This window comes from Mesoplodon bidens, assembly GCF_964165515.1.
Source record: "Mesoplodon bidens genome assembly, chromosome: 6".
NCBI classification, from domain to species: domain Eukaryota; kingdom Metazoa; phylum Chordata; class Mammalia; order Artiodactyla; family Ziphiidae; genus Mesoplodon; species Mesoplodon bidens.
In genome coordinates, this window is record NC_138162.1 from 103,314,296 (window position 1) to 103,334,042 (window position 19,747).

The 19,747-nt window shown below is 53.0% G+C and overlaps 2 protein-coding genes across 5 annotated transcripts in view; one reads left to right on the top strand and one right to left on the bottom strand.

The window, feature by feature from the left end:
* Window positions 1–1,811: 1,811 nt before the first annotated feature.
* On the bottom strand, window positions 1,812–10,845 carry DOK2 (docking protein 2). 3 transcript variants are annotated; one of them, XR_014016116.1, is made up of 6 exons: window positions 10,719–10,796; window positions 9,440–9,721; window positions 9,129–9,207; window positions 8,049–8,233; window positions 6,851–7,558; window positions 1,812–2,114 (listed from the first exon to the last, which is right to left on the bottom strand). XR_014016116.1 is itself a non-coding variant. In XM_081237541.1 (5 exons), exons 1-5 carry the CDS (start codon window positions 10,779–10,781, stop codon window positions 6,932–6,934), a joined length of 1,236 nt encoding a protein of 411 aa, XP_081093667.1. In that variant the 5' UTR covers window positions 10,782–10,845; the 3' UTR covers window positions 6,392–6,931. The 3 variants fall into 3 exon arrangements, 1 of the variants encoding a protein (XP_081093667.1); XR_014016117.1 differs by lacking the exon at window positions 1,812–2,114 and adding an exon at window positions 6,392–6,739; XM_081237541.1 differs by lacking the exon at window positions 1,812–2,114 and having other exon boundaries at window positions 6,392–7,558; window positions 10,719–10,845.
* Window positions 10,846–16,265: 5,420 nt separating this feature from the next.
* The window catches only part of XPO7 (exportin 7), an 85,654-nt gene continuing 82,172 nt past the window's right edge, over window positions 16,266–19,747 (top strand). For both annotated transcript variants that reach the window (XM_081236692.1, XM_081236693.1), the window contains exon 1: window positions 16,266–16,472. In XM_081236692.1, the coding sequence (XP_081092818.1) occupies window positions 16,455–16,472 (18 nt within the window). In that variant the 5' untranslated portion in view covers window positions 16,266–16,454. The remainder of the gene's footprint in view (window positions 16,473–19,747) is intronic.

The following is a 19,747-nucleotide window of genomic DNA, read 5'->3' on the forward strand; positions in this document are numbered from 1 at the left end:
AAAAATTAATTTGGCCTCAGTTTCTTTAAGTGGAAGATAAGGACTCAGGCGAGAGGATTTCTAAGGTCTCTTTCTGGCTCAGGCATTCTGCTCCTTGAAGTGTTAGGGTAGAGGGGTTTCTCGGCCCCCAGGGCACCCCAGGGCCCCAGCTGTGGAGGAGCAGGGCTGTGACACAGCATGGAAAGGGGCACAGGAAGACAGGCAGGCATCAACAGGGGGAAACCTGCCAATTCACGGTTCTGTTAAGAGTTTGGTCTGCTGAGAAGTGCGTCCCATGCCGAGGGCCTTCCTGCACCTCCTGCACCTACAGGTCTGGCTGCCACGTTTCCGGCTTCATCAGAGGCGCGGCACCAACCAGCCAGGACTCCAGACCCGATCAGGGCCTCTCACCTTCAGCCCTCCTTCCTGCCGCCCCAGGGACCCCCTGCCTCCAGTCCCAAGACAGCTCCTTTCACACTCCCTCTCCCAAGGGTTGTTAGTGGTTCGGGGGATGCCCTGCCCCAGGGCATTTGCATTTTAAAAGAGACCTGGGGAGTTCCCTTGTGGTCTAGTTGTTAGGACTCTGGGCTTTGGGTCTTTCACTGCCATGTGGCCGGGTTCAGTCCCTGGTCAGGGACCTGAGATCCTGCAAGCCACGTGGCATGGCCAAAATAAATAAATTTTAAAATAAAATAAAAAAGAAAAAGAAAATTTCCATAAAAATAAAAAATAAACAAATAAAAGAGGGCTGCTGGGAGAGATTGGGTGGCGGGGGGGGGAGTGGGGGTTGGACCAAAATGCTGAAGATGGGACTCCTGGAGCCAATGGGGGAAATGTTTCTGGATGAGGAGTCCCCGTAGGGCTCCACAAATCACCTGTGTCCACCCCACCCCAAGTAAAGTGGGCTTCATTTATTCTTTCCATCCTGAAATAGTTATCCCTGCCTACCTTGTGCCCAGCACTGCATTAAGTGCTAGGGGTACAAGGATGAATTAGGTTAAGAATGAATCCCACCCTTAGCACATTTGCAGTCTAGCGGAGAGACGGTAAACCTCCTTCCTGCCCAGCCTCCTGCTGCTGCTGCAGGGCAGCGGCCCCCGGGGGGTATGTGATCACACCCGTTGGCAGGCCTTGACAACTGGACCCCCAGGTGCTCCTATCTGGCAGAAACCTGCCCCCACGCCCAGACGTGCCAGCTGCCAGACCATGAGGGGATGCAGCAGCTCAGATGAAAGGAGGCAATCTCCCCTGTGGCTTCTGCTCTCTGGCCTTTCCTCAGGCCAAAGGCCTTCTAGTCTAGGAAGCAGCTTCCCTCCCAAGCTCTCCCATTTCTGGGCTTGGGAAAGTGCAGGCAAGCCCCACTCTGCCTAGGTGTACAGAATCTGCCAGCCAGGAGCCACCCAGTGGGGGGCTGAAAGGCCTTTGACGTTGCTCCCTTCCCCTCTCCTCAAATGGTCATCTGGTTTTCTTCCTTCTTATCAGAAACCCAACCAGGTCCTCCCACTTCCACAAAGCCTGAGTTCACCCCAAAGCGAAAGGACTCTGCTTCTCTAGGCCTCCATCCCCTGGCTTATGAAACAGACATCGCTGCCTGCCCACCTGGTGGAACCCCTGGGAGGTAAAAAGCAGTCATGGGTAACACGGAGCTCTGTGGTCCAGGCACCATTCTAGGAGCTATGCGTTCTTTCATTCACTCAGTCTTCACAACAAGCCTCTGAGAAACGTATTATCTCCATTTTACAGATGTGGAAACAGAGGCACAGAGCAGATGCCCAAAGACACACAGCTAGCAAGGAGCAGAGGCAGAATTCGAATGTGTGTGTGCCTAACCACCTCTACCCAGCTGCCCCCAGAGCACTTTATAAGTAAGGGAAAGCGGTACAAGTTCAAGAACATTATTATTACCCAAATGCTGTTGCCCCCTCAGGCACACCTCAGGCACTGCCTAGCCCTTTCTGATCAGACACCTGAAAGGACAAGCCTGAGCCGGTCCTGGGCTGCAGGTCCCAGAATTACTTACCCCGGCTCTGGGACTCCAGCTCCCCAACAAATCCCTCAGACCCTGGTGCCCCCTCCCTGAACCCACCGGCCACCTCTGGCCCAGGGATCCGGGAGCTGGTGTCAAGAAGAAGGCTCTGTCATAAAAAGAAATGAAATTGAGTTATTTGTAGTGAGGTGGATGGACCTAGAGTCTGTCATACAGAGTGAAGTAAGTCAGAAAGAGAAAAACAAATACCGTATGCTAACACATATATATGGAATCTAAGAAAAAAAAAAAAAGGTCATGAAGAACCTAGGGGTAAAACAGGAATAAAGACACAGACCTATGAGAGCATGGACTTGAGGACATGGGGAGGGGGAAGGGTAAGCTGTGACAAAGCGAGAGAGAGGCATGGACATATATACACTAGCAAACGTAAAATAGATAACTAGTGGGAAGCAGCCGCATAGCACAGGGAGATCAGCTCCGTGCTTTGTGACCACCTAGAGGGGTGGGATAGGGTGGGAGGGAGGGAGACGCAATAGGGAAGAGATATGGGGATATATGTATACGTATAGCTGATTCACTTTGTTATAAAGCAGAAACTAACACACCATTGTAAAGCAATTATACTCCAATAAAGATGTTAAAAAAATAATAATAATAAAATAAATGCTTGTGATGGAGGGAGAAAAAAAAAAAAAGAGGGCTCTGGAGGTGGGAGGGAGCAAGGAGGAAAGAGGCAGGCCTGGCCAGAGCCTGGAGATAGATGGGCCCTGCTCCACGCTGGCCAGCGTCAGGTGGGCCTGGGAGCTAAGGAGAGAAGCAGGGCAGTGATGTACAGCCCCGCCTGCCAGGGGGAAGCCAACCTGGTGCCTAATCAGATCAGACACCCCTTCCCAGACCCCCTCATTCCTCCCCCTCCCCCTCCCAGCTCACTGACCTCCCTGCTCGCTTGCCAGCCCCGCCCTCCCTGAGATCTCCAGCTGCTCCTGCTGACTTTATAAAGGGCTCTGGCAGGAGGCGGGCACCTTGGCCAATTGAATCAGCGCCCACGAGGCAGGAGGCAGGAGGCTGGTTAGCATCATGGCTGAAAGGTGGTGGCAGCAACCGCTTATGCACAGCCATCAGGGAGGAGTCTGAGTGAGCAGAGAGGCCCAGGCAACCTGGGTCTTGGTTTATTCTGAAGCTCCAAGGTGGGAATTCACCAGGGGACCCTGGCCGCTCCCACCACAGCCTGGGAGCAAGCTTATGGGTGGACCAGGGGCCAAGACACACACACATGAACACACACACACACACACACCACACCACTGCTATGCTCTGGGAGAAAGAAACTGTTATACACGGGGAGGCAGAGAGGGAAAAAAAGAAACATGAAGAATGATATAGCATGCTTGTGTGTGTGAACCCACAGTTACACCAATCTGTGTACGCATCTCTATGCTGGGCACCAGTCACGATGCCATTCTTATCTGCCCTGATGTCACCTCTGCATAATAATTAGCAAATAAAAGCAGTCCCTAAGTGCCCTGGTCACGGCAGAGGATCTCGTGGTATCGACAGCTGCCAGGTAGCAGACCTGGAGCCAGGAGACACTTTCTTGGTGGAGCTGTCTCTTGGTCTTACATTGCCCCCTCCCCTTCGAGACCAATCTGCTTCCTCCTGTATGAATTTGCCCCTTGACAACAGGCTGCCAGAGAAACACTGTAAGAAGGGCTTCATCTCTGTGTTTCTGTTTGCGGAGATTCATTGCTGAGGCACACGCCTGCATGAGTCCATTGCTGTATAGCCACTCGACGCGCAGGCTCCACGCAGCTGGGGGGCGGGGCTGGCCAAAGGAGGGAACTAAGGAATGATGCACGTGTCTGAGGCGACGGTGCCATTGAGGATGGGCTGACCCAGCTCTCTGCAGGAAGACCCGCCCGCCCGGTCACATCTTCTGAGAGGGACCCTGCGGGCTTGGTCGGCATTCTCAGGACTCTCATGGCCCCTCCCACTTCCCCAAACGCTCCCTTCCCCTGCCCCCACCAGCCCTCCCCACCTTTCCCCAGGGCCCCAATCTACCACTTTCCCTTTCGAGCAAAGCTAGCTTCAGAAGGAAAAGCTCCGAATTCCTCGGATCCCAGCAGGAAGGAGAGAGGCCAGGAGAGGAGCAATTTTCAGCTTAGGCTCCCACACCTCTCAGAGGCAGGCTCCACAGTCCTCCAAGCGGGATTCTGAGGTTCTGAAGGGACAAGCCCTGAAATGCAGATTCTTCCAATTATCCCGCATTCTTTTGGGCAGTAAATCCTGAAGTTCCCTCCTTCAGGACCAAGCCCCCACGCCTGGCAGCAGCTAAGCCCCCAGTGGCCTTTTCCACAGGCTAACACTGCCCCCTGCTGGGCTGCGCTGGGATGTCTGCCTCAAGTGCTCTGAAGGAAATGAGGGGGCATCCCTGCCTAAGAGCTCCCCAACTCCCACCTGGAGAGGGGAACTACTGAACCCCTTAGAGGCATTAGGCCTGCCTGCCTCCAGTGTATTCTAAGGCTGGGATTGGGTGGTGGCAACCGGAATAGCCCTTTGGCACAGACAAGAGTCAGGGCTCCTGGAAGGCTTCTCCCTCTGTCTCCAGCCTGCTCACTCATTGCTTCAAATTCCTTTAATAAGGAGCAAAGGCATGGTGTGACATAAAACTCGATCACAACCCACGTGGGAGGCTGGGCAGCCCACAGGTCTCTATCTTGTTTCCTCCCCGGCTCCAGAGCCCCTTTCCAGCTGCTGCTGAGACTCCTCTAGCTGGATAGAGTAAGGCCATCTTAGCCTCACTCAGAAACTAAGCTCACCTTCTTCCCCAGAACTGAATCTCTCCTGAAACCCTATTTCTCTGTGTTCCACATCCAATGTGACTCTAAGATCTGCAGGCCCTATCTCTACAATGGCATTTGAATCCCCAGTCTTTCTGCATTTCCCCTCCCAATTTAGTTCACTCTGCCCCCAGACCATTTTCCAAGGGTTGTCGGGGTTATTGACCTAACACACAGCTCTACGTGACGCCCTGCTCAAAAGCCTCGTCAATAAGATTGGCCATGTGTTGATAATTCTTGAAGCTAATTGATGGATTCATGGGGATTTATTACACTACTCCTTCCGCTTTTGTGTATGTTTGAAATTTTCCATCATAAAAAAGTTTAAAAAAAAGAATTTGTTATTCCTCCTTCCCCTTTAATTAGGTACAAATTCCTCCACATCACGGTTAGGATCTGCCTTCCCAACTAGATTGTCCCGTGTCCCCTCCATTCTTAATGTACAACTCTTTCCTGAGTGTATACGTACCTCCCCCTACACCTCCATTCACGTTCTTCTACCTGGGATGCTCTTTTCACATTCCTTCCCACCCTTGAAGGTCCACCTTAAATGCCACCTTCGATATGAAAACTTTCTTGGTCCCCCAACAAACAGCTATCTCCCTTGATCCCCAAGGCCTTGATTCACATCTTGTGGCACTTATGTCCACCTTTTGTGTTAGACATGTGTGCCCTCATCTCAGCCCCCTCTGGACTGTAAGCATTGTGTGGCCAGGGCAGGCCTTACAAGCAGTGCCCCGTAATATTGGCTGAGTTGGTCGGTAGCAGGAACGTACCGGCATCCCTTTCCATGGAAGTGGGGTGGGCTTTTTTGTTTGTTTTGTTTTGTTTTTTGCGGTACGCGGGCCTCTCACTGTTGCGGCCCCTCCCGTTGCGGAGCGCAGGCTCCGGACGCGGAGGCTCCGGACACGCAGGCTCCGGACGCGCAGGCTCAGCGGCCATGGCTCACGGGCCCAGCCGCTCCGCGGCATGTGGGATCTTCCCGGACCGGGGCACGAACCCGTGTCCCCTGCATCGGCAGGCGGACTCTCAACCACTGCGCCACCGGGGAAGCCCTGGAAGCGGGTTTTGATGAGAGGAGACAGCCCAGAGCCTGCCCGTGGGGAAATGGGATACAAGGGCCAAAGGGGAAGTTCAACGCAGGAAGGGTTCTCAGTGCCTACATGGGGGAACCCCCTCAGTTTAGAGACAAAGAGGGCAAGTTTCAGGAAGGCAAGGGATCGTGTGGAAGTAGTCCCATTTCTAACGCTGAAGAGGCTCAACTCTTGCCTATCTTCCAGTCCAGGTTTACACACACACACACACACACACACACACACACACACACACACCCCTTCCCTGCTATTTTTCTGGTGTTGACCCTACCCTAGCAAAGGGTTAGAGATGCTTGAAGATCTTTCCTGGGGCTCCCTGACTTGCACAGACTTCTACCTCTGTGAATAGATGATGCTTGGGATGGAGCTTAGGCCCAGAGACGACCTTGCTGCTGGGAGAGGAGGTGTCAGTGGTGGCTGGTTGAAGCATTCACCCCCAGCAGGGCTGTGCCTGCCCCATCCCCGCCTTGTACACTCATGCCACACAAAAATATTTCAGAAATGTTTATGCCACAGAGAAGTCCAAAACCTGCAGGAAGCTGCAGCCAACCTCCAGGCTGCCCGGAGCCACGGCTGTCTCCTGAAGGGGACACCAGCAGGCAGGTGGCCTGCACAAGCCAAGGAACCAGGGCGAATTGCTGACATCCTTTTGTCCTCTGCCCTAAATCTGGAGGTTCCATTTAGGCCAGTGGGGGGCGGGGGGAAGAGGAAGTGGAAAAAGGGTAGGAGAAGTATGGGTCTCTTCAGGGCACTCTTCCTGCTTTGGGATGGTGACTCACCCAGCTGGCCCTGGGAGGGACAACTCCTCAGGCCAGACTAAGGCGGCCAAGCCTAGCGCTCTGGAAGGAGTGGAGGGAGGTTCCTGGGTTGCGGTGGCCAAGAGGAGTCGCCAGCAGAAGCTAGAAGGGGAGGCCCACCTGCCCCCCCCCCCGCCTCCGGCTCCTTCTCACCAGCCTCTAAGCCCCGCCCAGCATGCACAGGACCACTTCAGCGCCGGCAGTTGATGGGGTCTGCATTTCCTCCACCCTCCATCACTTTGGGCCTTTCTTAAGTACCATGACATTGTCATACTCGGTCCCCTGTGGCCAGCCAGAGGCAGCAAAGTCCTGTCCCGCTGGGTACACATGCTGGAGGCCGCTGGGATCCCTGTCAGCTGCGGCTTGCCCCCTCCAGGCCTCACCCCGGAGCTCCTGCGGGCTGTCATACAAGGACAGGGCGGCCACCCCCTCAGGCTCATCGTATATGTGGTCGTGTCGGGAGGGCGGGTGCTCCTCGATGCTGTCGTACAGAGGGTCGGCCGGGGCCTGGGGTGGGATGACCAGGACGCCCCTCAAGCTCTTCCCCAGTTGCCGTGCCACTGCATCAAAGGGCACCGCGTACTCCCCCTCCGGGCCCCGCTGCAGCCGGGAGGCGGGACCCCGGACGGTGGGCGATAGTGGTGGGAGTGAGTCGTGGGGTCGGGAGTAGGGACTCTCCGGCCGGGGCGGCGCCGCAGGGACGGGGACTGGCTGGGTTGGGGGCCCAGGAGGGGAGGCGTTCTTCTGGGCAGAGATGGCCTCTTCCAAGGCCAGGAAGATCTCATTGCCCTGCCGGGTTTCAAACTCAAAGTTGCCCTCCCCTGAGACGCAGCGCCGGCCTGCTTCAAAGGAAAAGGTTACCTGGGTGGAGAAGAAAGCCGATGACTGGCAGGCCGCTGGGCGGGGCCGCTTGCTACTCCTGGACCCAGCTCCCCGCCACACGCCTGTGACCTCCAACCTCTCCCCAAGCTGCTTCCCCTTCCCTCCCGCCATGCTTTTGCTTACAAGCAAAGCCCTCTCTCATCTTTTCTCCTTCTTCCTCCCATCCATCCGAGTATGAAGCTTGATGTAGAACTCATCCTCCACCGCGCCAGCCACTCTCCACCCTCCCACCTCTCCCCACCTCTTCCTCTCCGTTCCTTCTCCCCGACCTCGACCACCATTTCTCCCTGCCGTGGTTCTCTCCTCCAGCCCCTGGGCTGCGCTGTTTTTCTCTTCTGCCGGCCTTTATCTCGTCGTTTCTTCCCTCCATTCTCTCTTACTTTGAGGGCCCCTTCGTCCTCTCCCTGACACTCTCTTTTCTCTCACAGCTCATCCTTCCTCTCACCTGCCCGCGGCAGCCCCTGCTCACCTTGTCCCGCCCAAAGCGCCGCAGGAACCTGTAGGGCCATTCACACAGCTGGGTGCCTGACTGAGGGCCGCCCCACAGCTCCAGGGCACTATCCCCAGCCCGGAGGGTGTAGGATCCCGAGAGCCGGCACCTCTCACTGGCTTCTGTGGGTCTCATGGTCACAGCAAACTCCTTGCGGGGGGCCCCTGGGGAGGAGACGGGAGAGAAGGAGGCAGTTCATGGGAAGCAGCCAACCTGTCTCAACTCTGCCCTGCTTTACATAGCATGCTGGGTCTCCAGAAAAAGTATTATCCCCGGTCCCATGACCCTGCAGCCTGCATCCTGAAGGCTGAGCTGCCCTGCGCCAGGTCAGACTCCGTAAAATGCCAGGAACCTCCACCCTCTCCCTCAGGAGGCATCATGCCCTAGCCACATGCACCCCAACCCCGTACCCACATCCTTCCTGCCCCTCTCACCAGAGCCACAGCCTTGTCTCCATCTCATCTCTCGCCCCAAGCCAGCTGCCTCCCCAATCCCGACTGTCACAACTGCAGATGCAGCTGACCCTGCCCTCCCAGCTCTCAGCCTACCCAGCCCCTGCCCATGCCATCAGGTGCCCTCCGAGGGGTGGAGCCTCGATGTCCCCCCCACCCCGTGTCCACCTGCTCTCCCCACGCGCCCACCCCGAGGGCTAGACAGATAGCAGGAAGGGCCTTGCCCGGTCAGCAAAAAGCTCCCTGCCGCAGGACAGCTCAAATCCACAGAAAGAAAACCATTCTTTTCACAGACGATTGCTCGGGTGCCAACAAGGCAGAGTTCAAGAGCCCCACCTTCACCTGGACCCCTCAGCCGGGCCCTTTCCCACCAGCAGGGCCTGGACAAGAGGGAGTGGGCCAAGGGTGCAGGGCTGACATTTAAGGCAGGCCAGCCTCCCCGACCTTGGGCTGTGCCGGAAGCAATGCGGAGAGACTGATAAGGGGGCTGGCCAGGGGCCGGGGGCAACCACAAGGCAGGAAGACTGAGCCGGCAGCCGGCCAGCCCTCGCCTCCTCCGCACCACGCCCTGGAGAGAGCACCCGGGGAGCAGAGGCAGGGCCCTCACCTGTGGTCGCACTGCTGTACAATTCATTCTCCTCCATGCGGGGCCGGCCGCCCTTCCCCTCCAGCTCCTTCCTCTGGCCCTGGGGGGAAGGCCCAAGACTCACCACCATCGCCAATCCCAAGCCCCACCACTGGCTACTGCAAGCTTTCTTTCAAAACACACTCAGCCTACTGCCCTGTCTTTATTCTGAACTGGGACCCCTCACCCCCACCAAGGAACCACCTCCAGCATCCTGACCTTGGCTCTCACAACATCTGCCCACGGCAAGCATCCAGTGCCCCATGCCCTTTCTACAGCCCTGGGCGACTCACGGGCAAGGCCAGGAGGCAGATGGCCTGTATCCAGTCACCCCGCTCTGCAGTGGGGGCCGCCAGCACGTACAGGCGCTCCGTAGTCTCCAGGAAGAAGGTGCTGGTATCCCGGGGGCCGCTGGCCTCCCCTCCAGCCTCAGCCACCCGCAGGCAGTCACTGAGACGGATGACCCTCCGGGGGACCTCTCCCCGGCGAGGCTTCTCCGGGCCCTCCTGGAGCTCCAGCCGGGCCAGGGCGCAGCCCGACCCTCCGTACAGCGCTGCCCCGAACCGGCGCCATTTCTGCCCCCAGATGTGTGGCAGGTGGGGAGATGGAGAGATGGTGACCAGGGGGGAGAGGAGGACCCGGGGGAGACAGAGGTGAAGATCGGGGGAGATCCAAGGAGGCAGAGAGCCTAACAGAGGCCTTAGGAGTTAGAAAGCATTGGAGATCACCCGAAGCAACCCAATAAGAGGCCTACAATGACAGCAGAGAGGAAGCCAAAGGCAAGAAAGGCACAGGAGTGAGCCCCGTGGAGGCGACTGCAGGGCAGGCCCAACCCAGGGGATCCAAGTCAAGAGGCAGAAAACCTGCGACTCCCGGAGCCCAGAGGGGTGAGGAGGGCAGCCCAAGGGCCCAGACTGGGGAGCATGCTTCTCATTCTGTGTGAGGCCCCATAGAAGGCCCTGTCCCCCGGAGCCTCAGCTGACCCTTCTGAGCCTTCCTGCCTCATCCTCTGACAAGTTAGGCCATGAAAGAGACAGAGGAACCCCAGGGTGTGTCCTCTGAGGGAAGGAAGATGTCCTCATGCAAGGAGGCCAAAGAAGGAAGATGAGTTTGGCCACAATGGGGCCCTGGCTCCCAGAGACCCCAGTTCAAGTTCAGTAGCAGCCAAACATACCCCACTGGGGCAGGAAAGGAGGAAGGAACCTCCACGGCAACCCTGAAATACCCCCTCCACTGTGCCTTCCATTCCCTCCCAAGGTGTCCCGGTGAGAAGACGTCACCACAGAACAAGAAAGGCAAGAAAAGCAGAGTCAGGGCCTTCTATTTCCCCCTCCTCCCGGGGTGACGGCTGTCAGCAAAGAACACAGTTCGGAGCCAGCTCGCAGAGGCAAGCAGCTGCTAAGGAAAGAGCCCTCGCAAGCTCGTACTCTGGGCCCAATGTGGTAGACGGCACAGTCTCCACCATCCCATAAGGGTTTTGGAACATTCCGGGGCCTCCTCTCCTCCCCGGGGAAGTCTCTAGCAGCCCCCCAGCCCCTCGGCTCAGCCCCAGCCCAGCCGTGCTCTTCCTACCTTCCCAAAAGTCTGCTGCTGCTGAAGGTACAGGAAGCCCTGCTTCACCGCCACGTCCTCCATCTTCCCACCATCCTGGGCCCCTGAGCTTCAGCTCTCTGCTTCCACTCCCGCCCTCTTTCTCTCCTCTCTGCCCTATGTTCCCCCTTCTCTCAAGTTCATTTCCTCTCTGCCTAGAGATCTGCACTATTCTCGTCTGCTCGATGACGACAGGCTGATAAGCCCTGTGGTTTCTTGCTCTGTGTGTATGTATGTGTGTTTTCTTTCTTTTTTTTTTTTTTTTTCGGCACACGGGCCTCTCACTGTTGTGGCCTCTCCCGTTGCGGAGCACAGGCTCCGGACGTGCAGACTCAGCACCCATGGCTCATGGGCCCAGCCGCTCCGTGGCATGTGGGATCTTCCCGGACCGGGACATGAACCCATGTCCCCTGCATTAGCAGGCGGACTCTCAACCACTGCGCCACCAGGGAAGCCCCTATGTTTTCTTTTTGATGACTGAGTTTCATGCTCAAGCCTCCTGCATTTTCAGTGAGTAAGAGAGAATTTCCAAAAAGCCAAACTCCAGCGCTTTGGTGAGCAGCAACTCGGGTACAGAGACCCAGAAATGAAATTCGACAGTAAAACCAGTAGCCAAAGGCCCCCCCATGCTCAAGCTGGATGCTTAGCATGACGGAGCTAGGAGAGAACTTAGAAATCAATCAGCCCAAGTCTGTCATTTAAAAATGAGGAGACTGAGGCTCAGGAAGGTCTGAGGGATGGGTTCAAGGCCACCAAACCAGAACCCAGGTCTCTCAACTCAGTAGGAGCTGAGCCACACTCACACACACTGGACACATTAGCCTCACTACTTTCACACGCTCCACTGCAACTGTTTCAGTCTGTGGGGAGCACTCCCTGTCCCCCACAGTGACACACACTTACACCACCTCCTTGAGCTTCTAGAAACATGAACACTCCCACACTGAAACATGCTATGCTCCCCGAGCACATCTCAAGTTCACCTTCTTTCCAGCCTTTGAGAGCTTTATAAAGACACTGGAGTTCCATCTGAAGGTTATCTTTTTAAGTTATGGTAGCAATTCTTATATTTAAAAAAAAAAAAAAAAGCTTTAGAATTATCAAAAGTGCTTCATAGTTACCAAAGGTTCCAGGCACACACTGTCTCCAGGCACCTTATCTAACTCTGAAAGAAGTAAGGGTAGGTATGAACACACCTGTTTGCAACTCTTCTAAGGTCACAGGGGCAGAGAAGGAAGTCCCGGGGCACCTGATCTTTAATTCAAGTCTTTTTATTGTTGACCCCTAAGTGGAATCCAGACTCCATGCAAGAAGATACATTGCTTTGGGGAAATCTAAGCTCCCCAGAGAATACTTAACTTAGAGCCAGATGGTTTAGAGAAGTAATCTAAAGGAGGCATGGTGCAGAAATGTTGGGGGAACCAGAGAATTAGACCAGCACTCTTGGGGTAACCCCATAATGGGTGCTTATGTAACTGAACCATTTCCTCTACCACAGGGGTTCTGCTGCCTTAGGAAGGAGAGCAGAACAGTATACCGCTCAGACCTTCTGCTGTACATGCCATGTGCTTTACCAAAACAGCTCTAAAAGATACATGTTATGAGCTCTGGGAGGAGAGGACTGAGTCACGTAAAGCTCACGGCACTCAGCCCAGCTGCCTGGGTTTGAACAGGTGAATCCAGAGACCAAGGGGGAACCAAGGATGTCCGTGTGGGAAAAGCTCCTTGGGAAGTGGTTAGGAGTATGGAAATGGGTGGCCTGTTCCATTTCTCTAGTCCCTTAGGGGAGGCAACATTACCTGGGGGCTGCATGGTGTGTGGTGGACTCAGCATCTCCTTATGGAGTGAGAAAAAAAAGGCTTTTCTTTTTTTTTCTTAGGGCCATCCTGGGGGCTGCCAGAGCAGTGCCTTTCAAACTTCAATGTGCAAATCTTGTTAAGAGTGCAGATTCTGATGCAGTAGGTGTGGAGTGAGATGCTGATGCTGCTGGTGGGTGGACCAGACCTGAGTTTGAGGAGCAAGACAACAGAGGATGTTCCCCCCACCACTCTGATCACCTCCCACACACCGAGGTCGATTGGACACATTCCACTCAGAACCACAGGGGGGCACCCGAGCTTGCCAGATTACTTGGAAACTATTTAAACCTGGAGGCCTGAGCCCCAGGAATTTCAGACACCCCGCATGCCATCCCTTGCCCGTGGGAGCTAGAAAAGTTCTCTTCCTGTGGCTGTTGTCTGCAGCAGGAGTGAACTCAGAGCAACACCCACTTTTCCTAGCAGGACTTGTGGGAACCCCACATAGGAAGTACTAACCCCAGTAACCTTCTGTCTGGCCACAGGCAAACCCTGTGAGCAGGGACCCAGAAGAGATAGCTGCAAGACACAGCAGAGGGGCAGAGAACCAGAGGCCCTTAGGTTACCCAGGCACCAATGATAGGGAGAGAAAGCAGCAAAAAGGAAAGGGTCCCAGTGGTTTATACTGAGGCCCGGGGTGGGGGGGCGGGCGCCTTGGCTCCTCATGGCTCTTATTGGAAAGAAAGGGACACCTCCCCCCACCTCATTTGTGCCTCAATATTCGCCACCAGGATCCTTTCCTTTACAAAGGTTTCTCTCAGCAGGAGTTAGGAACCCTACAGATCAAGAGATCACAGCTGAAGGAACTTGGTAACTTTTTGTTACTATACTCACCAGTGATTAGCAACTAAATCTTTAATACAAAAGGGCTTCTGGGCTTGTCATTGGAGGCAAGAACGGAAGGAGCAGAAGAGACTGATTCCTTGGACAGGTCTGGAGATTAGGCACACACACACACACCCCGGGATGAATGGGGGGGTGCAGCTACCCAAGGGGCAGCTCTGGACACACAACAGGAAAGAAGGTATAGAATGGGCAAGGAGCTGGGGGGTTCCTGAGAAGGATGGAGGACTGAGCACAGAAAAAATGTGAGCGGGGTTCATGAAAGATTCCATCCCTGCCTCCTCCCACCCCAGTGGTTCCTGACCGTGGGGAGGAAGGACCAGTCTCTTGAGTTTCATTCCCAGTCCTCACCCTTTCTCCACTAAGTCTATCATTATTAACATAATAATAATGTTACTTAACATTGACATAACACTTCAAACTCTTTATGTTCTCATAAGACCCCAAATGCACCCTAGAATGAGACTGAGATAGGAAGAATTTAATTAACTCAAAAGTTTTGGTTTGGGTTTTTGGTTTTTTGGTTTTTTTGTTTTTTTTGAGCATCTACTCTGTGCAGAGGTAGGAGGCACAGAGCATAAACAAGATATATATAGAATCCCTGTTTTCATCGTGGTTCTTTTCTAGTTGAAGACTCAGTCAATGAAAAGAATAAATATGTAACTAAATAGTTTTGTACAGACAGTGATCAGTGCTGTAAGTATGACAGGGAAGGGGTCGGGGACAACTTTCAATAGAGCCGGTGAGAAAAGCTTCTCGGAGGAGATAACAACTGAACTAAGACATCAGTGATAAGAGGGGACCAGCCACTTAAAGATCTGAGGGCAAAACATTCCAGGCAGAAGTTCCTTCAAGGGCAAAGGCCCTGAGGCAGGTACAGCTGGATGTGAGGAAGTGCAAGAAAGGCAGAATGACCAGAGCATTGTGAGCCAGAGGGGACACGGAGAGAGGGTCCCATCACATGGCCTCTTGGGCTGTAGCAAAGATTTGGAATGTACTCTAAATGTAATGGGAGGCCACTTGAGGATTTTTAAGCAGGGCTGTGAATGATCTGATTTATGATTTTAAAAGGATGTTCTGCAGCTATAGGGAAAATGGAGTATCATGGGGCAAGACAGGAAGCAGGGAAAGAAAGGACTCTATTATCAGAGCCCAGGATAAATGTGATGGTGGCCTGGATCAGGGTGCTAGCAGTGGTGATGAAGAAGAGTGGCCAGATTTGGGTATGTACCGGATATAGATTCAACAGGACTTGCAAGTGGATTGGATATGGGGGCACTTTTGAAACACTAAGTAATCAGGGCAACTCCTGGGTTTTTAGTTTGAGCGACTGGGTGAATGACGGTATTGTTTACTGAGAAAGGGAAGATAGAGGGAGAGAAACAGGTGTAGGGGAGTGTTTTGGTTGGGGGGGGGGGGATTTGGGCCTGGCCCACAGGGAGCTGCTATTTTCTACCCAATCAGGCAAGTAGGGAATTCGAAGACTGCCACTGCAATCGTCACGTCAAGAAGATACCAAGGAAGCACCTGACCCACCACCCCTGCTCTCTACCCTCAGGGAGCTAAGGATTGGACATTGGAAAGTTTTTGAAAAACAAAAACAGAAAAATCCCACATCTCAGGGACTAGGCCTGCCAAAAGCAACAGTCAAAAGCTCTGCCTCCAAAGTCTTCTCTGAGTGAATCTAATTGGCGGAGCCGAACTTGCATACAGAACCCTAGCTGCAAGGAAGTCTGGGTAATGTAGTTTTTAGGTGTCCTACCTCTGCAAATCAGGAAGATACACTCGGAGGAGGACGAAGCTTGATATGAATGCTGAGTACCAGTCCTCGCGATCCACAACAGAAACTGTGTGTCATTCACTACTATAATCTGTTCCATCGCACGTGGTGGCCCCTAGTCAATACAAATTTCAGACAACCAATACTCTCAGAATCCAGCTAAAATCTAATCTGGGGGCCATGATTGGAAGCCAGAGTGGAATCCAACTGAAAACGGGATCCGGCATTATCTAACACGGATCATTCCTAGTGGGAAAGGCTGGAATTGGCCTCAGCAGGCAGAGCCTTACCTGACCTGACCCAGAGGGATGGCTTCCGCACTCAGACTGAGCCAGGGGTCCTAAAACTCCTTTATCACTCCCCACCACCACCTCCCCCAGCTTCTGACCCCTCTCAGGAGGCAGCCTAGACTGCTGGTTAAGATAACAACCTATTACGGAAGATCGCAACCGTGTCTTCTGCACGTTTCCAACATCACCACTCTTTGGCGGCTACTTCCATGAATGTTCATCGTGGAGAAAAGGATAGAAATGGAAACAAGAAGATTTGGATTGCTGGTAAAACCCAGCATCAGAGAGCAGTGGCTCCTGTCCACTGGAGCAGAAAGACACAAACAAATTCGGCCACCGTCGGCAGTGTAAAGAATAATGCCGGCGTCCCAGGCGGGGGTTTGGGGCGGTGGGCGCACCGGAAGACCCCCCTGGGGGTGTGGTGTTACAGCAGTGGCGCGGCCGCAGAGCGGTAGGGAGCGTCCGGGGGCACGTCGTGAGGACACTCGGGAAGAGAGGAATCCGCCAGGTGCAGGGGTCTGGGCGGGGACAGGTCCCGGCCCCTCGAGGAGCCCTCGCGAAGCCGATGAGCTAAGGCTGCGCCACCTCCCGCTGCCGCTCTCGCCCGCCCGCCGGAGCGAGCACGGCCCCTTTAAAAACCATGTAAACAAAGCTTTGTTCCCCCGGCCCCCTCCCCTCGCGCCCCTCGGTCCGCTCCTTCCTCCACCCGCCCGCAGCGTCTCCGGGCCGCTGACGTTGCCGCGCCTTTACGCCATCCCAACGGCGCTGCGCATTCTCCAACCGCGGCCCCGGCCGCCCGGGCCTACGCAGCCGGGCGGTGCTACGCCGCGAGCGCAGCGCGACGAGCCCCCAGCGCGCAGGCGCAGCGGCGACGGCGGCGGCGGCGGCGGCCCGGCCGAGGTGCGCGCTGGGGGGGAGGGGGGCCGGAGAGGAGCATGAATGGAGCAAAATGGCGGATCATGTGCAGGTGAGAGGAGCCGCGGGGGAGGGGGCGGCCACGGAGAGTGGGGAGTGGGGTCGCACGCAGCCCAAGGGGCTCGGGCCGGCTCGAGGCTCACCGGGCCCGCGCCGCCGCCACTCGGGGCTCCGGAGCCGCCGCCCGTCCCGGAGCTCTGGGGCCTTTCCCGCCTCCTGGGCCGGGGGCCTCCTCCATCCCCTCCCACCCCGTCCCACGCCTCTCGCGCCGGGCTGGAGGTTCAGGGATCGGCGCCCCAGCTGGCACAGCCTACATCGCTTATCAGTGACTGTCCTCCCACTGGAGGGAGGCCTCTCGCAAGTCCTCAGTGCCCCGCAAGACGGGGAGGGGAGGGAGACCCCTTGCCGACTCTGTCCTGAGGGGAACTTCCCCATCACACCCGCCAGCCCTAAACAGATAACAAAAAGAATACCTCGCACTGACAAACCTCGCTCTACCGAGTTTTTCCCGCCGCCTTCCTCTTCACGCCCCCGAGTACAAGAGACCCCCCCTCCGGCCTCCTCCCCCCTCCCACGGATGCGTCCTACACTCCCCCACTGCTGATCGCACCGCCTGCAGGGCCGAGCTCCCCCGTCCTCCAAAATGGGTGCTCAGGCCTGGGCCCGCCCTCCCTCCGGTGCCCCTATCCCCAGTGAAGGAGTTGAGTGCCCACACCTCCTCTGAAACACGGGGTGGAGGGGGTGTGTCTGAAACGAGAGATGCAACGTTGGGTGCAGACGTTGCTCTGGAGGGTCTTGATCGGGCTCCAGGGCTGCCCCAGGCGTGCTTTGGGCCCAGGCCACTTTTCTTCAAAGACACGGCACAGGCCCTAGGAAGGGACAACCCATACCGAACCTAATAGTAGCTGTAGGACTCAGGGTTATTTCTTGCAAACTAGATAAAGTTTTTCCTCTCTGTGCTTTAGATCTGATATTTTTATGACAGTTATTGTTACAAATCTGTTGTCAGAAACCTTCGGATTTTCTAGCAGAGGTTTTGTGTTGTGGGAAGTAGAAAGAAAAAAGGATAACAAGTGTCGCCTTATTTTGCATACTGTATAGTTATCATTCCTCGAGTAAAGAGGATGATCTTATTCCTCACATTATGTCTACAAGGAGGTGGATGGTGTGACTTCTACCAATTACTTGGGAGAGAAGGGACTAAATAAATTCTCAGGCCAGGGATCAGTAGAGTAAATCTTAGAAGTGTGAGGTTATCAGAACCGAATTATATCAAAAACTGTAACCACAGATGGAAGACCACAGGATTTGTGTTTCAAAGCCAGTATCATGGCCTAATTCAGAAGTACCAGTAAAACTTGGTACAAGGTGATAGTAATAATAATAGCAGCCATTTCTAAAGCGTGAAGGATTTTTTATGTGTGTTTTTTTTTAATTCTTCCATTCTAAAAGAGTAGATAGGCAAGAACTACTTCTGTCATTTTGAAGAAACAAACCAAAGCACAGAACTGATATGAGATTTGCTTAAGGTAAGGCTAAAGTGGATCAAAGCCTTTTGACTTTGGGTCCCGTGCTCTTATCTATTGGGGGAAAAAGAACACTTACGCAATAAAACAAAATATACTACTGTAACGGAATCTCTATTTGGATGGAGGTAGGAGAAAGGAGCATTAAGAAGATCCCTGGTCTGTATCTTACAGATAAATTAACTTCCATTTGGTCCAGAAATTGATATTCATAACCACCAGCTGTATTTTCTTTTTTCTTGGTTGGGTTTTGAAACCAGTATTGTACTGTGAGCATTCCAGAACATGGTTTGAATAGATAGCCTTTCTGAATGATGCTTTGGAAGGCAGAGGAAGTCCGTGTACTTTTATGAATATACATCTGTTTTATCTCTTGCAAAGAAGTTTCTCTTAATGTGATCTCTCCCACCTTTTGAACAAAAAGGTTGTCATTCCTCACCAGAGGAAAGTCAAGATGGGTCAAAGCAGTCTTCATAGCAATTATGTCTCAAAGGAGGGTCTGCCTTATTTTTAGTAAGGGGATTTTTCCCCCACCCATCCCAAAATAAAAATCTACCAAAGTACGAATTTATTAATTTTTCAAAACAAAGAGGACTCTGCCAGTCCATTGTTTTGTTTGACTTTGGAGAGTTGTAGTATGTTACTCTCTAAATTAGTGGTCTTTATAACAACAGAGTAAGTTTGCGAGAGTTTTTTCTCCTTAAATAGAATGGGGCATATTGCTTTTCTTTGTTAGAACACTAGATTACTTTTAGTATTGGATACTCGGAAAGTTTAACGTGGTACCTTATTGTAGCGGAAAACCTTCCCAAGAAAAAGATAGATTCTCCCCTGTGTGGAAAGGGTAAATAAATGAAAAGATTAAAGACAAATCTGAAGTGCGTTGAGGGGGAATATTTTTCTGAAAACACTATTGGAACATGAAGTTTAAAAAGGAGCGTATCAAAGGTTCAAGACTGATTATTTGAAAGTTTCATGCGTAATACTAAATAGTTGACTCATTATGTATCTAGTGCTTGTCTGAACCACCAGGGTGAGCAGTTTTTTTTGTTTTGTTTTTTTTCTATTGACACTAAGCAAGTGTCATGTGATTCTCAGGCTGGAGTCCTGAGCATCTCTTCTGATAAGTTAATGGAAGTCACAAAATGGTAGTAATGGGAAAATTGTAATATTCGTGTCTTTTAGCTCTGTTGGTTCATAGTCAAGCCTCTTAAGAAGAGAGACTTGTAAGAAAGAATCTCCTTGTTGTGATGAGTTTCTTATTCTTGGTCTTAGATGACTTTAACACCCACCATAGAGGCAGTGATTAACTGTAAAAAAAAAAAATCAAACTCATTTGTGTTTATCTTCATAAAATGAACACTCCTCCTTCCTTTTTTTTTTTTAAATATCTAAAGTTAGATAAGATAATGAGGATTCAGTGTTTCCACTTGCTGACTACTTATTGTTAGGAAATGAAGATGGCTTAGTGTACAGTGGTAATGAAAAAATTAAGAAGGATCAGGTGTTAGCTTTAATAGTGCTAGCTATATTCAGGCTCTTGAGAGGAAAAGGAAAGCGTATATAATAATTGTATATTAAGTATATTTAACATATAATTATATGTAAATATATTAAATGAAGGATAACTCTGGAGTTCCGTTGGATTTATTATGTTGTTATGCTGGGCCTTACCTACAATCTTACAGTATTATTTACTGGGCTCTATATTATGACTGTGTAGTAACAGAAAATACAATTTTCAGATAGTCATATTTGTTTAAATATTGACCACCAGTGTAACTCTAGAGAGTCAAGAAGA

Coding starts and splice junctions, on each gene's coding strand:
- DOK2 (XM_081237541.1), bottom strand. CDS start 10,781: ATGGAGGACGTGGCGGTGAAGCAGGGCTTCCTGTACCTTCAGCAGCAG. Junction 8,234..9,128: donor GTACAGCAGTGCGACCACAG/GTGAGGGCCCTG, acceptor TCTCCTCCCCAG/GGGCCCCCCGCAAGGAGTTT. Junction 7,559..8,048: donor GGCGCTTTGGGCGGGACAAG/GTGAGCAGGGGC, acceptor TTCTCCACCCAG/GTAACCTTTTCCTTTGAAGC.